The sequence below is a fragment of the Ictalurus furcatus genome, chromosome 2 (assembly GCF_023375685.1).
Source record: "Ictalurus furcatus strain D&B chromosome 2, Billie_1.0, whole genome shotgun sequence".
Lineage (NCBI taxonomy): Eukaryota > Metazoa > Chordata > Actinopteri > Siluriformes > Ictaluridae > Ictalurus > Ictalurus furcatus.
Genome location: NC_071256.1, coordinates 36,415,730 through 36,432,302, shown reverse-complemented (window position 1 = coordinate 36,432,302; position 16,573 = coordinate 36,415,730). Strand labels below are relative to the sequence as shown.

Here is a 16,573-nt window from a genome sequence, read left to right as displayed (position 1 = left end):
TTTTTAACGGATTTGAAAGCTAATCCGGAGTTTTGTTTGAAACAGTAAATCCGGTTACATCTGTGAACGTAGCTGGGTCCGGGACATGTCGAGTAACAAAAAGTACCAGACTCTCGAGTGTAAGCTAGAAATCTGGCTTGTGTCATAGGCTGTTTAAACAAGACAATTAAAGACAATTAAAGATATGGTATTTATTTATGGTATTGGGGGGGGCAACATCACTATAATAACGTCCCAAAGACGTAATGCGTCTTGGGCATGCAACCAGACCCTGTTAATATGACTTTTTTGCTACCCCACTCACACATAACACATGCATGAGATTGTTGACTAATGTATTCTTGCTGCTAAAGTGTATGTTAGACTTGTCCCATTCTGCATGGTCCCATATCAGCAGTTCACATTGTTGCAGGGAAGTCTTCACCAACCCAAACCTGACACACAGGTAAGATACCTCCGTACTTTAGTGCTTGATAATCAGAAAATACAACACGGTGTAATACACGATGTTTATCCACAGCCTCCGGACAAGACTTCCTGTTCGTCCGTCCCTCAGATCGTCCTGACCGGGTGTCCTACTTCGTCGTCAGATATCTCCACGAAAGGAACCACGACGCAGGTTTCCAACTCGGCACAACGAGACACGAGCACGGGAAGTCTTAGTTACAGCAGCTGCATCGTCAAGAGTCCACGTCTGTCGCTGTGGAAATGGGAGCCATCGTCCACAAATCAAACGCCATGTCAGATCCCGGATTTAAACAGGACGATAAAGGAGCTCCAGAAAGGCACGATTCATTCAGGTGAACCGTCTTCGTTTTCACCGTCACCTTCACCTTTAACAGCAAAGAAGCCAGCGAGATTAGTGAAAACCGAGCTGAGGATCCAGGAATCCTTTGAGATCGATGATGAGAAGGTAATAGATGATGGAGAAGAGGATCGATCACAGATCCAGGAGCGCAAAGAGGACATTAGACAGAGCACGTATCGGCGCCTGGACAATCTGGAGGAGACCATCCGCGAGCTGGAGCTCAGCCTTCTTGATTTTGGGACTCCGACCATCCCGACCTGGCCTCAAGGTATTCCGGATACCAATTCCAAGACGTCGGCCAGCACCGCTCCTCCACCTCTATCGACAGTAAAGAGCTCAGGAAGAGGAGAGATTCGGAGACCTCCTGTTCCACCTAAACCATCCATAAATACCGATGCAGCCAAGGTTCAGGAACACACTCAGCCCTTAATGTCTCTCGCTCTTCTGCACTCTCTCTCCTTGTCCTGCTGTCGGCTATCGATTCTGGTGTGATAAGGAGACGTGATAGCGAGCCTTTCTGACTCCTCCTGTCCTCCTTCCCTCCTTTATCTTCTTTCCATCACACTATCTCTTCGACACAACGGCGATTAAACTCAACTTCGTCTCTCCTTTGCTGTTTACTCTCTGTACCTACAGCTATAACTGTCTGGTGATGAAAATAAATTGCTTGAGCTTCTCTCTTTTCCTGCTTTTTTCTCCCCCCCTCTCATCTGCCGTCGAAACGCTTCAAGGTCTCGCGGGTCTTTTTTTCCGTCCGCTTATTCCGGCTTTACAGCGACGTCCTGTCCGCCTAACGAATAACGCCGTCGAGCTTCTCGCCCGTTACGTATCTCATGACGGAGACACGTTAAGCAAGCTAGACGGCGGGAAGATCGCGAACGCACAGATTACGCGATTATAACGAGGGAACTACCGGGTTAAGTCTTAACGCGTCGTCCGATTAGGGACGTTTTTTTGGAAAACCGGATACAAACGCACGAAGGAATTTAATAATAGAACGCAATATGACAACGATCTTGACGCGTAACGTGGATGGACGAAAAAAAACCAACAAACACGAAATGAGAACAATGACGGGAAATATATACACAGCGCGGTCAGCTAGGATCAAGACTTGTATTCAAAGGAATACTTGGGATGCCTTCTTTCATTGGCAGGATTTAATACCTGCCCCCCAGTGGTATTTCTACGCGCTCATTATCGCTGGTTTCGTAGTGACGTCCCGTACGTACAGGTTGAATCTTTAAACGATGGACAGAATGAATAACCGCCTTAATCAGGAGATCAAAAATGGCTACATCACATGAACAATAGTATTTAGAAATGAATGCGTATGATGGGCAAACGCTTGTGTTAATACCTCTAGGGTTTAAATCAGGAGAGTTCTCACAGTCTGTTGACGTGCTCAGGTACAGAACGTGCTGAAATTTGGAAAAGCTGAGTGAGCCCCCCAAAAAACAAAAAAAACCCCCACAATTCTGAATGTCTGAGTTGAGAGGAAGAACAGAACGTTCAGAGAGCCTCACTCGGTAATAATTACAGATGCAAATCTGTAATTATTATCTTTTCCTGCAGAGTGGATTCTTTTCTGAACCTGTTTCCTCAGTGTGTGTGTGTGTGTGTGTGTGTGTTGTGTATGCACTATCGCCCGTTTTTTTTATTCCGCTTTCACCTTCTGCCACGCTTCACACATGAATGTGCAGAAAAGCACACTTTTTAATAAGTTTAATTTTTTTTTTTTTTTTTTTAAATGAAAAAAATTAAATAATTTAATATCATTCTACTTTCTCAGAGTGGCGGTGGGAAGGCGATATCTCGCCTAAAGCACCTCCAACAGAGCGGCTTGGACAAGAGCAAGGTGGGCAAACAGAGAGAAGACTTCCTCAAGAGCCAGGGACACCAGCAGGTATGCGTCTTCCACCCCTGACCCCTGTCGTCAATACGAATCACCGATTCATATTCAGCTGCCGCGAGAGCCGCTAAAACCCCGAAACCCTCGTTAATTAGTAGTGATCACTCTATCGTACGTATGTTTAGACGGCGTAATGATTCGTGGCTTTACTATGTATTTCATTTTCCAATTATATAGTTGTAATTCGAAATGAAAAATGAGCCGTCTCATGTTATATATAAAGTGTTCCTAAGTGTTGGAGAGAGAGGCCATATCCTGCGTCATACAGTTCTACACACAGGTCCCTATTCGTTACTGATTAATAACTGAGGGCTAAGCTGAGAGTTCATGGGGTTCATGTGAAGCTGGGCCGAGGTAGAGTGCCATCATTTAAAAATAAATAAATAAATAAATAAATAAATAAAGGTGACTTTTTAAATTAAAAAAAAAAAAAAAAGCCCCGCCTCTGGTGTTCATCGCAGACGACGCTAGACCAATCACGACAGACTGGGACAGCTGACCAATCAGAGCAGAGTATGCTCTCTGAAAGGAGGCGTTTCGAACGAATCCTTTAGAACGAATCATTTAACGAGTCGTTTGAGTTAAAGTTCCATCATAATGATCGCAGTGTTTTTCTCCATGTATATAACTGGATATAAACTTACACCACCTTACACTCGAAATTGAAATTCTGTCCAGAGCTCAAGATTTATACCGGTGACCCGAGAGAGATCAGGGATGTGTGTGTGTGTGTGATTTGTGTGGGAAGCGAGGCTGAACGAGAGCTCTCTGACAATGATTAAAAAAAAAAAAGAAAAAAACATGTCTCTGTAAGAACAGAGTGGCGATGTCAGCGAAGTGCACTTCCAGAGTAGACGCTCCCTCAAGAACCGACAGACAAAAGAAGACCCTTTAAAAAATAAATAAATAAATAAATAAACGTCTTCTGCGTCACGCAGGAGACGACAGGTGAAGGGAGAAAAGTGGGCGGAGTTCAGAGCGAGACAGTGAAACAAATCATGATGGATTTGGCGTCAGGACGCGTTCCTCAGACGGGTTAGATCTGTAGTCGGGTCTCTAGACTTGATACGCACTCCGCTCTTGATAGCATTTCGTCTTTGGATTATATATATATATATGTGTGTGTGTGTGTGTGTATATATATAAAATTTCAGCGACGATTGCAAGCAACAAAGCAACACTGAGATTTTGAATTAAGATGCAAATTAGGCATTGCTGACTCAAATGATTATTTGGATCAAATCTCATACGTATTTGACGTTCTGTCTGAAGTAGCCGAGATCGTAGATGCCTAGCACGTGATTAATGATTGAGCGTTATGTATAGGGACTACTGGTTCTCATTAAAACTAATCTTATTCCTTGGCTGATTGATCTTCAGTAAGTCCTTTATGCTGGTCAGAGTGGTGTTGGATCCGAGGCTTATCCAGGGAACGCTAGGAGAGAGGCAGGAATACGCCTAGAACCTGACGCCAGAGTGTTTACACACTCATTCAGAGGCGGTATAGCGTAGACTACACCTACACCTACTGACATGTTTTTTTGAGGTGGGAGGAAACCAGAGAACGTGGAGGAAACCCTCGTGGACACACGGAGAACAGGGTTGAACCTGGAGCCCTAGAGCTGTAAGGCAGGGCCAGTACCCAGTGTGCCCCTGTGGCACCCTGCCAACTTTATGGCTTATACTGATATTAACATTTTACCAGTGGTATATATTTGAGAGTGCCTGTAAGAGAGAGAGAGAGAGAGAGAGAGAGAGAGAGAGAGAGAGAGAGAGAGAGGTCTCTCTCCGGACACGCTGGCTCTGATCAGAACTTCGGCTCGTCTCATTAAATAAACCTTTAATTATTCTCTTTGAAATGGAGAGCACGACCTCCAGCACCTTCACCACCCTCACACATGCTGTATGGATGCCCACATTCTCACTCTCTTTCTCTCTCTCTCGCTCTCTCCCTCTCTCTCAATCGCTCTCTCCCTCTCTCTCTTACTCTCACGGTCTCTCTCACTCTCTCTCTCAATCGCTCTCGCTCTCTCTCTCTCTCTCTCTAGCTCTCTCTCTCAATCTCTCTCGCTCTCTCTCTTACTCTCACGCTCTCTCGCTCTCTCTCTTTCTCTCTCTCTGTCTCTCTCAATCGCTCTCACTCTTTCTCTCTCGCTCTCTCTCTCTTTCTCCCTCTCTCTCTCTCAATCGCTCGCGCTCTCTCTCTCTCTCGCTCTCTCTCTTTCTCCCTCTCTCTCTCTCAATCGCTCTCGCTCTCTCTCTCTCCCTCTTTCTCTCTCGTTCTCTCTCTCTTTTTCTCTCTCTCTCTTTTTCTCTCTCTCTCACTCGCTCTCTCTCTCTTTCTCTCATGCACTCACTCTCTCTCTCTCTCGCTCTTTCTCTCTCTCTTTCTCTCGCTCTCCCTCTCTTGCTCTCTCTCTCTCTGTCTCCCTCTCTCTCTCTCTCTCTAGCATGTACACTCCATGAAGTGTTGAAGTGTTGCACCCACCTGCTCTTTCATCTCAAGGTTATCTTTTCATCTAGACCAATTTTTCCCTTCTCCCCATCACTCTCTATCTTCTCACCATTGTCTTTTATCCTTCTCGCTCTCTCTCTCTTGCTCGCTCTCTCTCTCTCTCTCTCTCTCTCTCTCTCTCTCTCTCTCTCTCTCTGGGATTGTAAAGTGCATCCTGAGTGCTGCGATTGTTTTATATTTAATATCCGATTGCCCCGAAAATTTGCAGATTCATGAGCCACGCGTGGGCAAATTGTCTGGCGTAATGAACATAGCCTAAAACAAATATGAGGAAAAGGCCATTCAGGCCACGCCTTCTACCTGAGCTCGATGCAGGAAAATGATTCAGCGTCAAGGTGACGCCCTTTTGTCTATTTTTACACGCCACAGTGAGTCCTGCAGTGTCAGAAACCACATCGAGTCTGTCTGAGACGTTCGAGGTGAGCGCGTGGCGATTTCGACGTGCAGTTTCTACCGCACTAAACCGAAGGCTATAAGTATTAGCAATAAACCAGGCTAATGGTGGCACCGATCTTCAAATACCAGACTGAAAATTTCGAGTCAGTCGGGAACACGACGTATTCCTTTTCGAAGTGCTTCTGACGGTGAACGGAGATAGACGAGAGAATAATTATCCTGCAGCTTTCCCAGTCTTCGTCATTCCCCAGTGGCAAAAGTATGATTTTCTGCCCTCTAATGACTCTAAGCAGTTTAATACGAGTCATATTTCCTCCATTATGCTGCTGCCGTCATTATGATGATATTCTTTATCACGACCGTAATTTCCCGTTACTTGCGTTATGAAAATCCTCTCCGAATCGCTTCTCTGTATGCAGATTCTCTGTATTCCCTCGCCCACTCCTGCCCCCCGCCCCGAGCTGAGCGATGCGTTATTACTTTATGAACCCGCCGATGTGAGACGTTCTCTGTTGCTTAGTGACCTACACCCTGAGCCGTTGCTAGATTCTTCCATTGTGTGACTTCACAACCCGGTTCTCAGGGTCGTGGGGATCCTTATTCCAATGACTCAAGTGTCATAGACGGCTTTTTATTTATTTATTTATTTGTTTGTTTGTTTGTTTACCCGTGACGGCTTGAAGTTACGTAACAATTGCAAAGAGTGCCAGCGTTGTTGCATCAGTGTTTGGCCGGCTGACACTGTAGGTGGACAGATAAACGAAGGAAATGTCAAACACGTCGCGCGTGGCGCTGTAATAATTGCACTTGTGTCAGATTCCACGAGTCGGTGTACAACCCGGAAGGCGTTTCCATCACATGTCGGCATACCACCTGGAAAACATCCGACGTCCTACGCGCGACGGAACGAAGCGAGTCTACTCAGTTGGCTGTATTGCAGTGCATTATGGGAGTCATAATTGTGACAACCTTTGTTTCCGCGCTTGAACGTGGCCTGACGTAACGTCTGAATCGAATGTCTGAGATATAGCGTAATCCTGCGTGCTAGCGCAGGAGCAGGAGCGCGTCGGAACAAAAGTTTGTGCACCCTTAACAAGAGATTGCGTTTCGGACTCGTGTCGTGACAGAATATTTGTTCTATTTTTTTCCCCCCCTGATTATACATTATTCCATTTAACCTAACAGTCTTTAGGCATTAGCTTTCATTAACATATGTCAGTATACTGGAAACGATCTCGATGTGTAAGTGTAAGTGAGCCTTAGCAGTTAAGGCTCTGGGTTACTGTTTGAAAGGTTGGGCGTTCAAGCCCAGGTACTGTTGGGCCGTTGAGCAAGGCCATTAACTCTCTCTGCTCCAGGGGGCGCTGTATCATGGCTGACCCTGCACTCTGACCCCAACCTCCTACCATGCTGGGGTATGCGAAGAAAAGAATTTCACCGTGCTGTAATGTATACGTGACCAATAAAGACTCATTCTCATTATCGCACAAGCAAGAGTATTTATCAGGACCACACGATTCCAAGCCGTATTGCGGTATCGCTTTTATAAAAGGGTTCTATAAACAGGAAATGAACACTGAGTAAGCGACATTTCGGGCACAGTACGGCCAAACGTTTTGTCGATTCTTGCTGCGCTAGCGGAACTCGCTCCTGAAGAAGCCACACTCGCTAGTTCACTAGCTAGCGCACGTCGATTTGTACGTTCACAAACTTGCGTCCGGTCGAATCGCCTTCCCTTCTTCATTCGGAGAGCGTTCATATTTGAAGTCAAAAGCCATATCCATGGAAAGGAAAAAAAAAGGAGTTTGCCATGTCCGCTGATGACGTCACTAACACCGGGAACCAGGAGCTTCGAACTAGGAAGTGGAATTTTACGAGCAGAGCGGTACACACAAGTGAAATGTCCCAGCACGGTTATACTAAATCTTCGACCAATCAAATTAGTCGGCCGAACTGTTGTATAAGAGTTCATTGGATAATTCCGGGGTCTACATGTAGGGTTCTACATAGAATCTTCCAAGGGTTTCCTCCATAAGGATATCTCTATACAGTGTGTAAGTAGTTTTTAAATAAAAATTTTTTAAAAAACGTGATCCGATCGTGGGGAAATGTCACAGCTCGCAAGGCTTTAGACTTGGCTTTAGAGATGAAACGTATTATTAGCAGAAAATGATATCATTTTTGTAAACAATATCATCATATAATTGTCTCGTTTTTTCTCATGAATGTTTTTTAGGATTCAGCCATGGCGACATGCGGCAGGTTTTCCCAGACCGCCACGCTTAGAATTCAATAAAAATGTTCACTCACGGTTACTGAGTGCAAAAGCGACCTTGTCTACACTTCTGAATTTCTGTCAGATATTAGAGACGTTCTTTGCGGTTTCTTCTCCATCTGTCATTCGTGTCACTCTTTATCTCTCTGTGGATTTGTTTTCTATCTCTCTCTCTCCCTCTCTCCCTCTCTCTCTCTGTCTCTCTCACACTCAAGGCGCCATCTGCTTCACCTTCAGATCTAAAACTTGTACACTAATTTACCATCTGCACCGCGCGGTGCTGACAACGGAGAAGCTATTTCTTCTTGAATGCAAAGTACCGCATTTGAAATTCTTTCACTAATATGGAGATCCGAACGTCCTGTGTATTCCTGTACCTGATCACCTCGTGGTGATCAGAGTGTATATAGAGTGTATCCGAGCGTGTAAAGGTGGGTATATCCTTACGTCTTAGCCCTAACGTCTTGAGATACCGATAGCCTCTTAGCGCGGACCGGACCCTCACGAAGTGTCCCGGGGACAGAAATCCTGGCGTCCGTATGGGAAACAGATGGAAACATTCGGTCGAATCTAATCAGGGACTCTCACACTCTTTGAGGACCCATGAGGAATGATTACATTTTTATTTTATTTTTTTTGCTGTAAATTGGGTAGCAAGGGGCTCGGGGAAATCTAACAATAATGAAATCAAAGAAAGCGCACACACTATTCCCACTACTGCTGTATTATCGCCACACCGACACTCATGATCGCACTCGCACAGTTCATAACGTGGTCCTGTGAAGCTCAACATACTTCGAGTGACACAACAGAAACCAACCGACTCGAGGGTTATGTATATAAATAAATAAATAAATAAATAAATAAATAAATAAATAAAATCCATCTATGATATTTGAGGGGTATTGGAATAAGGATCCCCTCGACCAAGTAGGATAAGCGGTATAGAAAATGGATGGACCCCAGCACCATAAACAGCACCGTTTTACCTTTTGCATTACTAGTCTTCAAAAGGTAACATTCTGAAGAGGACTTGATCGGGACTCTGTGTTCACGCTAACACGTGACAAGTTGCTTATATCACGTGTAGATCGTCACTCGAGAGAGGTCATGCACTGCTTTTTCCTGATGAGAAAATTTAGTCATCAAAATGTATAGCCTACACCCCTTATACGATTTATACACACACACCTTACATGCTAAGCTTTGTCGGAGCTTCTTAGCAGATTAGCAAAGTCAGCTAGTCAGCTGTAGTCGCTACGTACACTCGCTCGAGGCACCGACGACCCCTGCTACGTCCTTCCGAGCTTTATTTTTTTTCCTCATAATGTCTCTATAGATGTGTAATGAGAAGTCATGTATGAGAGGTTGAGATGAAAGCATAGTTAGAAGTTTTTTCTTTATTTCACTGTCGCATAATAAACGGGGAACTAATTGCAGGTAGGAGCCAAAGTCACGAGTGGGGACCTGAAGGAACGCGCCAAAGGATTGGTCTGAGGAGCCACTTGTTTGGATTCGATGCTGCACCGTGTCATACCACATTTGCAAAGATAGAATTGAGATAGAAATTCATCCGTTCAAATGATTTACCTTTTGCCAGTGTGGCTGAAATCACTGTTCGCTGTTGCTCACATACATAAAACATGAATTGCTTCTTTGTTACTTGCGTGAACGTAGGGGTTATACTGTACAGTCACCGTTCACTGTTGTTGTACGTGCCTGTCGTCATGCATGCTCAATACTAATGAGTGTCTTCTGTTTTCATCTCTCCATCCCTCTGATCTTCCCCCTTCCTTTTTCATCCTCCTCAACCTGCCCACCTCTCATCGTCTCCGTGGGACGATGCTATCACATCGCCAAACTGACATCCCTGACCCGTGACCTCATGACCCCAGTGAGAAGAAACACTACTTGACACTCACCCCACCTCCCTCTCCTCTTCCTCCTCGTCATCATCCTCCTTGGAGTCTCCTCGGCCTTGTACACATCTCTCAGTCTCCCATTCCTAGATGTGTACATACGTGAGAAAAATAGGAACCCCGACCGAAACCCTACCCAGACCCTCCATGAGCATGTGGGGTCGATTCGCTTAAAATGGATGACCAAGAAAGACTTCCACAATCGAACGTATTCACTTCATAAAGAATAGTATACATCCTCCTTACTTTCTTCTCTCTTTCTGTCTTCTCTGCTCACCACTTTCCCACCTTGCTGCCCCTAGACGGAGTTGTTTCTGCCCCCCAGCACCCGGGCTGCTAGCTTCTCTGGCCGTCTGCCCTCTGGGTTCTGTAATAACCACCAGGAGGATCCGTTTTCCTCTTCTGGCCAGACCAAAGCCCTCCTGGCCACGCTCTCAACCGAGGCCCTGCTGCTTGCCACCACCCTCAGGCATCGCCGGCTCCTCCGAGAACAGAGCACCAATTCTTCAAAACCTCCCCCTTCGCTCTCCACCAACCACTCTTCACCCTCTTCAAGCTCCTCTTCCTCGGCCTCAACCCCTTCTCCTGTGTCCGCCGGCTCATCCCATGACCCAAACCTCTTGATTGGCAACAGTACAACAAACAAGAAGAAAGGAAATGATGTCGTGCCCCAGTTTGTTCCAGCTGCCAACACTGAGTGAGGTACTGGGATGAGAACGAACCTCCATGCAAAAGATATGCACGTCAAGGTGAGAGAACAACAAAGACGGCTTGTATTTATAGAGTTTGAAAACTTCTTCATCATGTAGAATCTCCTCCTCCATCTTGGCTGAACCCTCGAGGAGCCTGGAGGAATGATAAAGGCTACAGCCCACACACACACAGCCTACCATCTCTCATTCGTTATGGGTTTATTCTTCTCCCATCTGGATCCTCCAGAAACCTGACAGTACTGCCAGTTTCCCTCAGAAAGCCCACAGATGGGTTTGGATGCCCTCCACGTTCCAGCCTGGCGCTCAGTCACGTCGATGAGCCAGCAAAATACCACCCTAACGAGGCCGGAGAAAGGACTCTCTACCCCAAACACAGTCATTCATCTGCCAAATATCACCTTTCACAGACCTAATGGTGTCTGGTAGATTTTTATCAAGTGTAATTAGCTAGACTGTGAACATGCGTGATTGAAGGTAGAGTTGCAATAATCCTAAAGTGAGTACAGTAGTAGTCAATGTGTGTTCAGATTTATATCCTCTTAATATTTAAAACAGGATAATGTGAGGGAAAAACAACTAAACAAACCTGTATAATCAACATTTTTACTTCCGGGATGGTTTCTCTGGGTACAAACAGAACGGATCATATACTGCCCTCGGAGCAACGACGATACCCGATGAGATACTTTTAGGGGTGTGTCTTTTTAACTTTAGTCGAAGGAAGATAATTGTAGGGGAACATTTATGAAAGTACTTCATTACACCGTAAGGACCGCTGGTCCAATTTTGCGTTAATGGGTAGCTTGGTGAACACAAATAACTGAAACTGGTGCTATCGTCTTTTTAAACTGATGGGAATACCAATACGAAGGACAAAACAGTGTATGATTCAAAATCTATAGTCCTTGTTATGTCCACACAGAGTATATGGTTAATCTGTTATATTGCTTCAAACTTGGCACAAAGTTATAAATTGGTAACTGGCACACTTATATATATAGCACTTTTATCCAAAGCGCTTTACACTGTGTCTCATTCACACACACCAATGGTAGCAGAGCTGCCACACAAGACGCTAACTTGCCATCGGGAGTGATTCGGGGTTCAGTGTCTCACCCAAGGACACTTCGGTACGTGGAGTCACGTGGGCAGGGAATCGAACCGCCGACCCTACGATGAGTGGACAACCCGCCCTACCACCTGAGCCACAGCCGCCCCAAGTTACAAGTGCGACAGACGGATTGCGGGATGTAGGAGGACGCTCGCTATTTACAGAGGTTGAGAAAGTAGCAGTTGGCTAAATTGCCTAAGGAGAGCTTGTCTGAGGGTCCAAAGGTTATTTAAGGCACATTAATGCATGATGGAGGTCTAGACGCTCCAGAAAAGCACAAGTCTAAAGAGCCTGAAAGGAAGGATCTTCTCAACCATTACATTTTATTTTATTTTTTCAAATCATTAAGTACAATGATCGAGTCTGACAATCAGCACTAGATTGGCACACTTTGTTTGACCCTTGGGCACTGCCACAACGCACAGCTCTGTTCTATAAAACCATGCAGAAAAGCAGATGGGAGGATCGGTGTAGTGTTTGGAGAACTATAGGGAACAACTATAGATCGTTCAAACGGGCCAGAAATATAAGACACCGGAAGTGAAGCTCGTGTTCCGGCAATTTCGTCTGAGCTGGGTCGAAACGGGTCTTACGCAAGAAAAGAATTGGACCCAGTCGGTCCGTTAGGACGACTTTTAGCTGCTTTGAATCGCATCAATCTGGTACTCCATCATCCAAGGGAGGATTGGTGTAGTGTTTGGAGAACTTGCATGTTGAATGGGTTGGGGGGGGGGTGATGGGGCGGGGTTTGGGCGGGCAGGCCATTTTGGTAGGAGGTTGGTCCGTTCAGTCCATTAGGACAACTTTTAGCTGCTCGTAATCTCATGACTGAGTAACGCATAAGCTAACAGCACACGTGTCATAGACACGGTCTTGCTTTCAGAGAAATTAATAATATTTTTATTTATTTTATTTCTTTTTTTTAAAAGGAGAGTATTAAGAGAATACGGATTTTCTTTCTACTTGTTTGACAGAACAAGTGCTGGAAATGGATTTGTCTCGGCGTGAAGATGAAAAACAATGGCCTGAGAGCAGGGCCCGTGAGAGCAGCAGGCTGCCGGAGGAGAGATTAGCACACGTGCTTGCGTTTTTTTTTTTTTAAATGAAGAATTCAGTGCAAAGTGTCAGCTTTGGAAGGATTTCTGTTCCACAAGGGAAATCAACTTAATTACAGGAAACAAATCTGGCTCTTCTGGCTTCAGCTCAGCCTGGCAGTCGGCAAATGCCGAAAGAGAAATAAAAAGCTCTGCTCGCTGCAGCAGATTTGTCTTACTGTGTGCAGCTTTGTTCTTGAGAGAGAGAGAGCGCGAGAAAGAAAAAAGAGAGAGAGAGAGAGAGAGAGAGAGAACTCTTGATTCGTGTCCTTTAGAGAGGCTGACAGGATGAGTTGAACGAATTGCTTGACTGGCATTTGGCTTTTATGGCATCTTTAAACGCAAGGCACTGGATGATTTGTGCTTCATCGCTGCTGTTCATTTTTTGACATGTTTTGAAGAGAAAAAAAAAAAAAAACGCCAAAGATATCAACCTTTTCCATATGGAAATCAGAACATCTAGAGAGAAACTAGGTTCATTTTGGGGGTTTTTTTTTGCGTTGAATGTGTACGCTTTTCGTTTATCAGGTTTGTACGAAGCACCTCTGACGTTCTCACCGACGTCAAATCCTTAACCAGAATGTCCACAGAAGAAGAATGATGGAAATGGCACCGCCGCCGCCTGGAAGAGAACGTTGGCCTCGAGCCAATTCGGGTTCATTTACGTAGTAGTGATCACAGTCCGAGCCACAAAACCTCATACTTGCAGCTTGCCTACTTCTACTGTACAAGTGTAGCTCTGACCGTTCCATCTGTCTCCTCCATACCCACTTTCTATATCCACGGATTAAAGTGTAGAGCTAAATGAGGTGGTGTTAGCGTTAAATATAAACCATGGAGAGCTGAAGAGGAGGTAACAGAGTCCCAAAGTTGAATATCAATGAATAGACAATGAATAAACCCATGTCGGGGGGGGGGGGGGGGGGGGGGGGTTGAGGGAGGGAGGGGACAACACAACTTGCATTATAATACCTGTGATTAGCTTTAGTTTTAGTTCATAACGAATGTAATATGTATCATGTTTGTTGTTGTTGTTGTTTTGTTTTGTTTATTATTTTGTGTAGGTTGGTAATACGATCGTCCCTAAACAAAACGAACGATGCAAACTTTTATCATCTCTTTTCTTTTATATTAACTGAAAATGCTTTGTACAGCTTTGTTCCTTTGCTTTTTTTTCTTTTTTTAACTATATATATATATACATATATACATACATATAATTACGAGTTTCACATCACACTAGCTTTATTATTTATTCACAAGACAAAAACATTTTATATATTGAGTTGAAAATATTGACCTAAATGTACAGTATGAATTCTATGTAATATAGAGTCGCTAGCATTGTAGATCGACGTGCAATTAGCCGTTTTTTTTGTTTGTTTGTTTGTTTGTTTTGTTAAATACGGATTTTCTATTAGTTTCCGTGTGTGGAAACGTCGGGGTGAATCCGAGACCAACCCTCCGGACGGTAACGGAGTTAGCGCGAGCGTCGAAACCGTGAGATCGGGTCGAGCGCGCTCTCTCTCTCTGCACTTAGCGGAACCCTGGACTGTAACCCTGGAGTTTCGAGCGAAAGGTAAAACCGACGCGTTTTTTTTTTCTTCCGGTAACGACGTATAATCGGGAAGAAAAAAAAAACCGCGATGAATTGCATGCGCGTATTATTTAGTGGCGAACGGAAGAAAGAAAGAAAGAACTGGCTGACGTTGGCGTCTGGCTAATGTACGATTATGTTCTCTAAGCTAACCAAGAGCACACTCGCAATAGTGACCGAAAGCACATGAAAAGCATAACGATGTGTAGATTATTTGAACTTTATTCTAACTTCATCCCTTTCAGGAAGCTTTTAATCGACACGTCGGATGTTTCGGAAATCTCGGCATCGAGCAAACCTAGACTAAAAAGAATCGATATTATGTAAATATAAAGCATCGTTCTTACTTAGAGTTCTACATAAAATTGTTATGTCCAGGAAACAACAAAAGAAAAAAACATTTTATTTAAAAAAAAAATAAATAAAAAAACAAGGAAAAAAAAAAAAAGATGGAGTTCTAAGGTATTTATTAAAACTAAATAGCAATGCATGTATATTATAAAAGCAGTCGCACGGTGCCATTGTTTAAAAAAAAAAAAAAAGAAAAGAACGAAAGAAATGAAGTTGTCTACGTTTTATCCAAAAAAAAAAAAAAAAAAAACCCGACAGACAGAGAGAGAGAGACTATAGAAAGGCACAGATGTCATTTTAAAAATAAATATATAGTAGGAAAAAGTGACTTTTTATACTTCAGATATGTTCGTGGCGAAGGCATGTCCAGTCTTACTGTAATCTGTGGTGACGTGGTAACCAGATTTGATCGACAGTCGCCGAGTGTGTGTGTCACAGAAGGATTCAGCCGACCAATCACGGCGCAGAGTCCGTAGCGTGACCCTACCATCTCTAGAGTAGTGTGATATAACCGACACGTCTGTATCTACGATATATAGACCTCTATAGAAATAATCTATCAATGTATAAAATATAGATTGCCTATACTGACGAAAAGAAGACGCTAATTTATCGGTGTGGATGCCGACGACGAATAACTTTGTGAGAAATGTGAAACTTTACCCGACCCTCCCTTCCCTGCTGTACGAGGAACTCGGAGAGCTGAAATTATTTTGTACATACTTGCTGTGGTGGTGTGTCTAATAAACTCCGGCTCTCTTCTACGGCCACGTTTCAGTGCCTGGTTTTTCTTTTCCTTTTTCATTTTTACTCATTTTTAAAAACAAAAAGATGAAAAGTGGGTCAGGATGCATATATGGTTGTATGGAAAAGTTTGTGCCCCCCCCCCCCCACACACACACACACAGAATTATCGAGATCATAAAAATCCCATGTTGTTGTTTATTTAGTTCTGTCCTGAATACGCTATTTCACATAACAGATGTTTACATATAGTCCACAAGACAATAGCTGAATTTATAAAAAAAATTAAAAATTAGCCTGTTCAAAAGTTTACACACCCTTGTGTCGTTACCTGGATGATCCACGGCTGTGTTTATGTTCTGTGAGAGTTCTTCACGAGTCCCTTGTTTATCCTGAGCACTTAAACTACCCACTGATCAGAAAAAATCTTCCAGGTCCGGCACATTCTTTACTTTTCCAGCATCTCCTGCGTATTTGCGCGCTTTCCAACAGTCATGTGATCTGTCTTTCCACACCGGGGACGACCGAGGGACTCGTCTCATACACGACTATTACGAAAGGTGCAAACGTTCACTGATGCTCAAGAAGGCAACACGATAAACAACATTAAGAGCCATGGCGAGGGGGTGTAAACTTTTGAACGGGATGATCGGTGTAAATGATTCTTTTCTTTAAAGATCTTATTTTTATTATTATTATTATTCATTTAGTACAGCCCTTCAGACATGTCTACCAGAAGACTAAATGCTCACAATTTGCACCGATCATCCTGTTCAAAAGTTTACACCCCCACGATTATTATTATTATTATTATTATTATTATTATTATTATTATTCCTATAATGTTTCTCAAGATAGTGGACACGTCTTAGAGGATCTTAGATCTTCATCTAGAACATCTCAGTCACTTGTATATTGCTGTTTCACAGCGTGGACTTCACTTCGGTTCAGACGACATGTTTTACACGGAGCTTAAACCGGAGACTGCAGCGTAGACCGTATGTACAGCTGCACTTATTATTGTGCTGGAAAGCTCCATCTGTTTTATATTTTATACCTCGGGCCCGGTGTGTCTCTCTACAGTTCCTCGTGTTCTCCGTGATGCTAAGCACGCAGCGATCCGAAACGTTTCGATAGC

The 16,573-nt window shown here is 44.0% G+C and overlaps 2 protein-coding genes across 2 annotated transcripts in view; one reads left to right on the top strand and one right to left on the bottom strand.

Annotated features, from left to right (window-relative positions):
* Positions 1 to 10,777, top strand: part of srcin1a (SRC kinase signaling inhibitor 1a) — a 69,772-nt gene extending 58,995 nt beyond the window's left edge. The window contains exons 17-20 of the mRNA XM_053640922.1: positions 395 to 1,213; positions 2,601 to 2,732; positions 6,051 to 6,128; positions 10,128 to 10,777. Of these exons, the coding sequence (XP_053496897.1) occupies positions 395 to 1,213; positions 2,601 to 2,732; positions 6,051 to 6,128; positions 10,128 to 10,526 (1,428 nt within the window). The 3' untranslated portion in view covers positions 10,527 to 10,777. The remainder of the gene's footprint in view (positions 1 to 394; positions 1,214 to 2,600; positions 2,733 to 6,050; positions 6,129 to 10,127) is intronic.
* A 2,899-nt stretch (positions 10,778 to 13,676) lies between these two features.
* The window catches only part of fmnl1a (formin-like 1a), a 44,226-nt gene continuing 41,329 nt past the window's right edge, over positions 13,677 to 16,573 (bottom strand). The window contains exon 26 of the mRNA XM_053617354.1: positions 13,677 to 16,573. This exon is cut by the window's right edge and continues 570 nt beyond it. The gene's annotated coding sequence lies outside the window, so the exon portion shown is untranslated.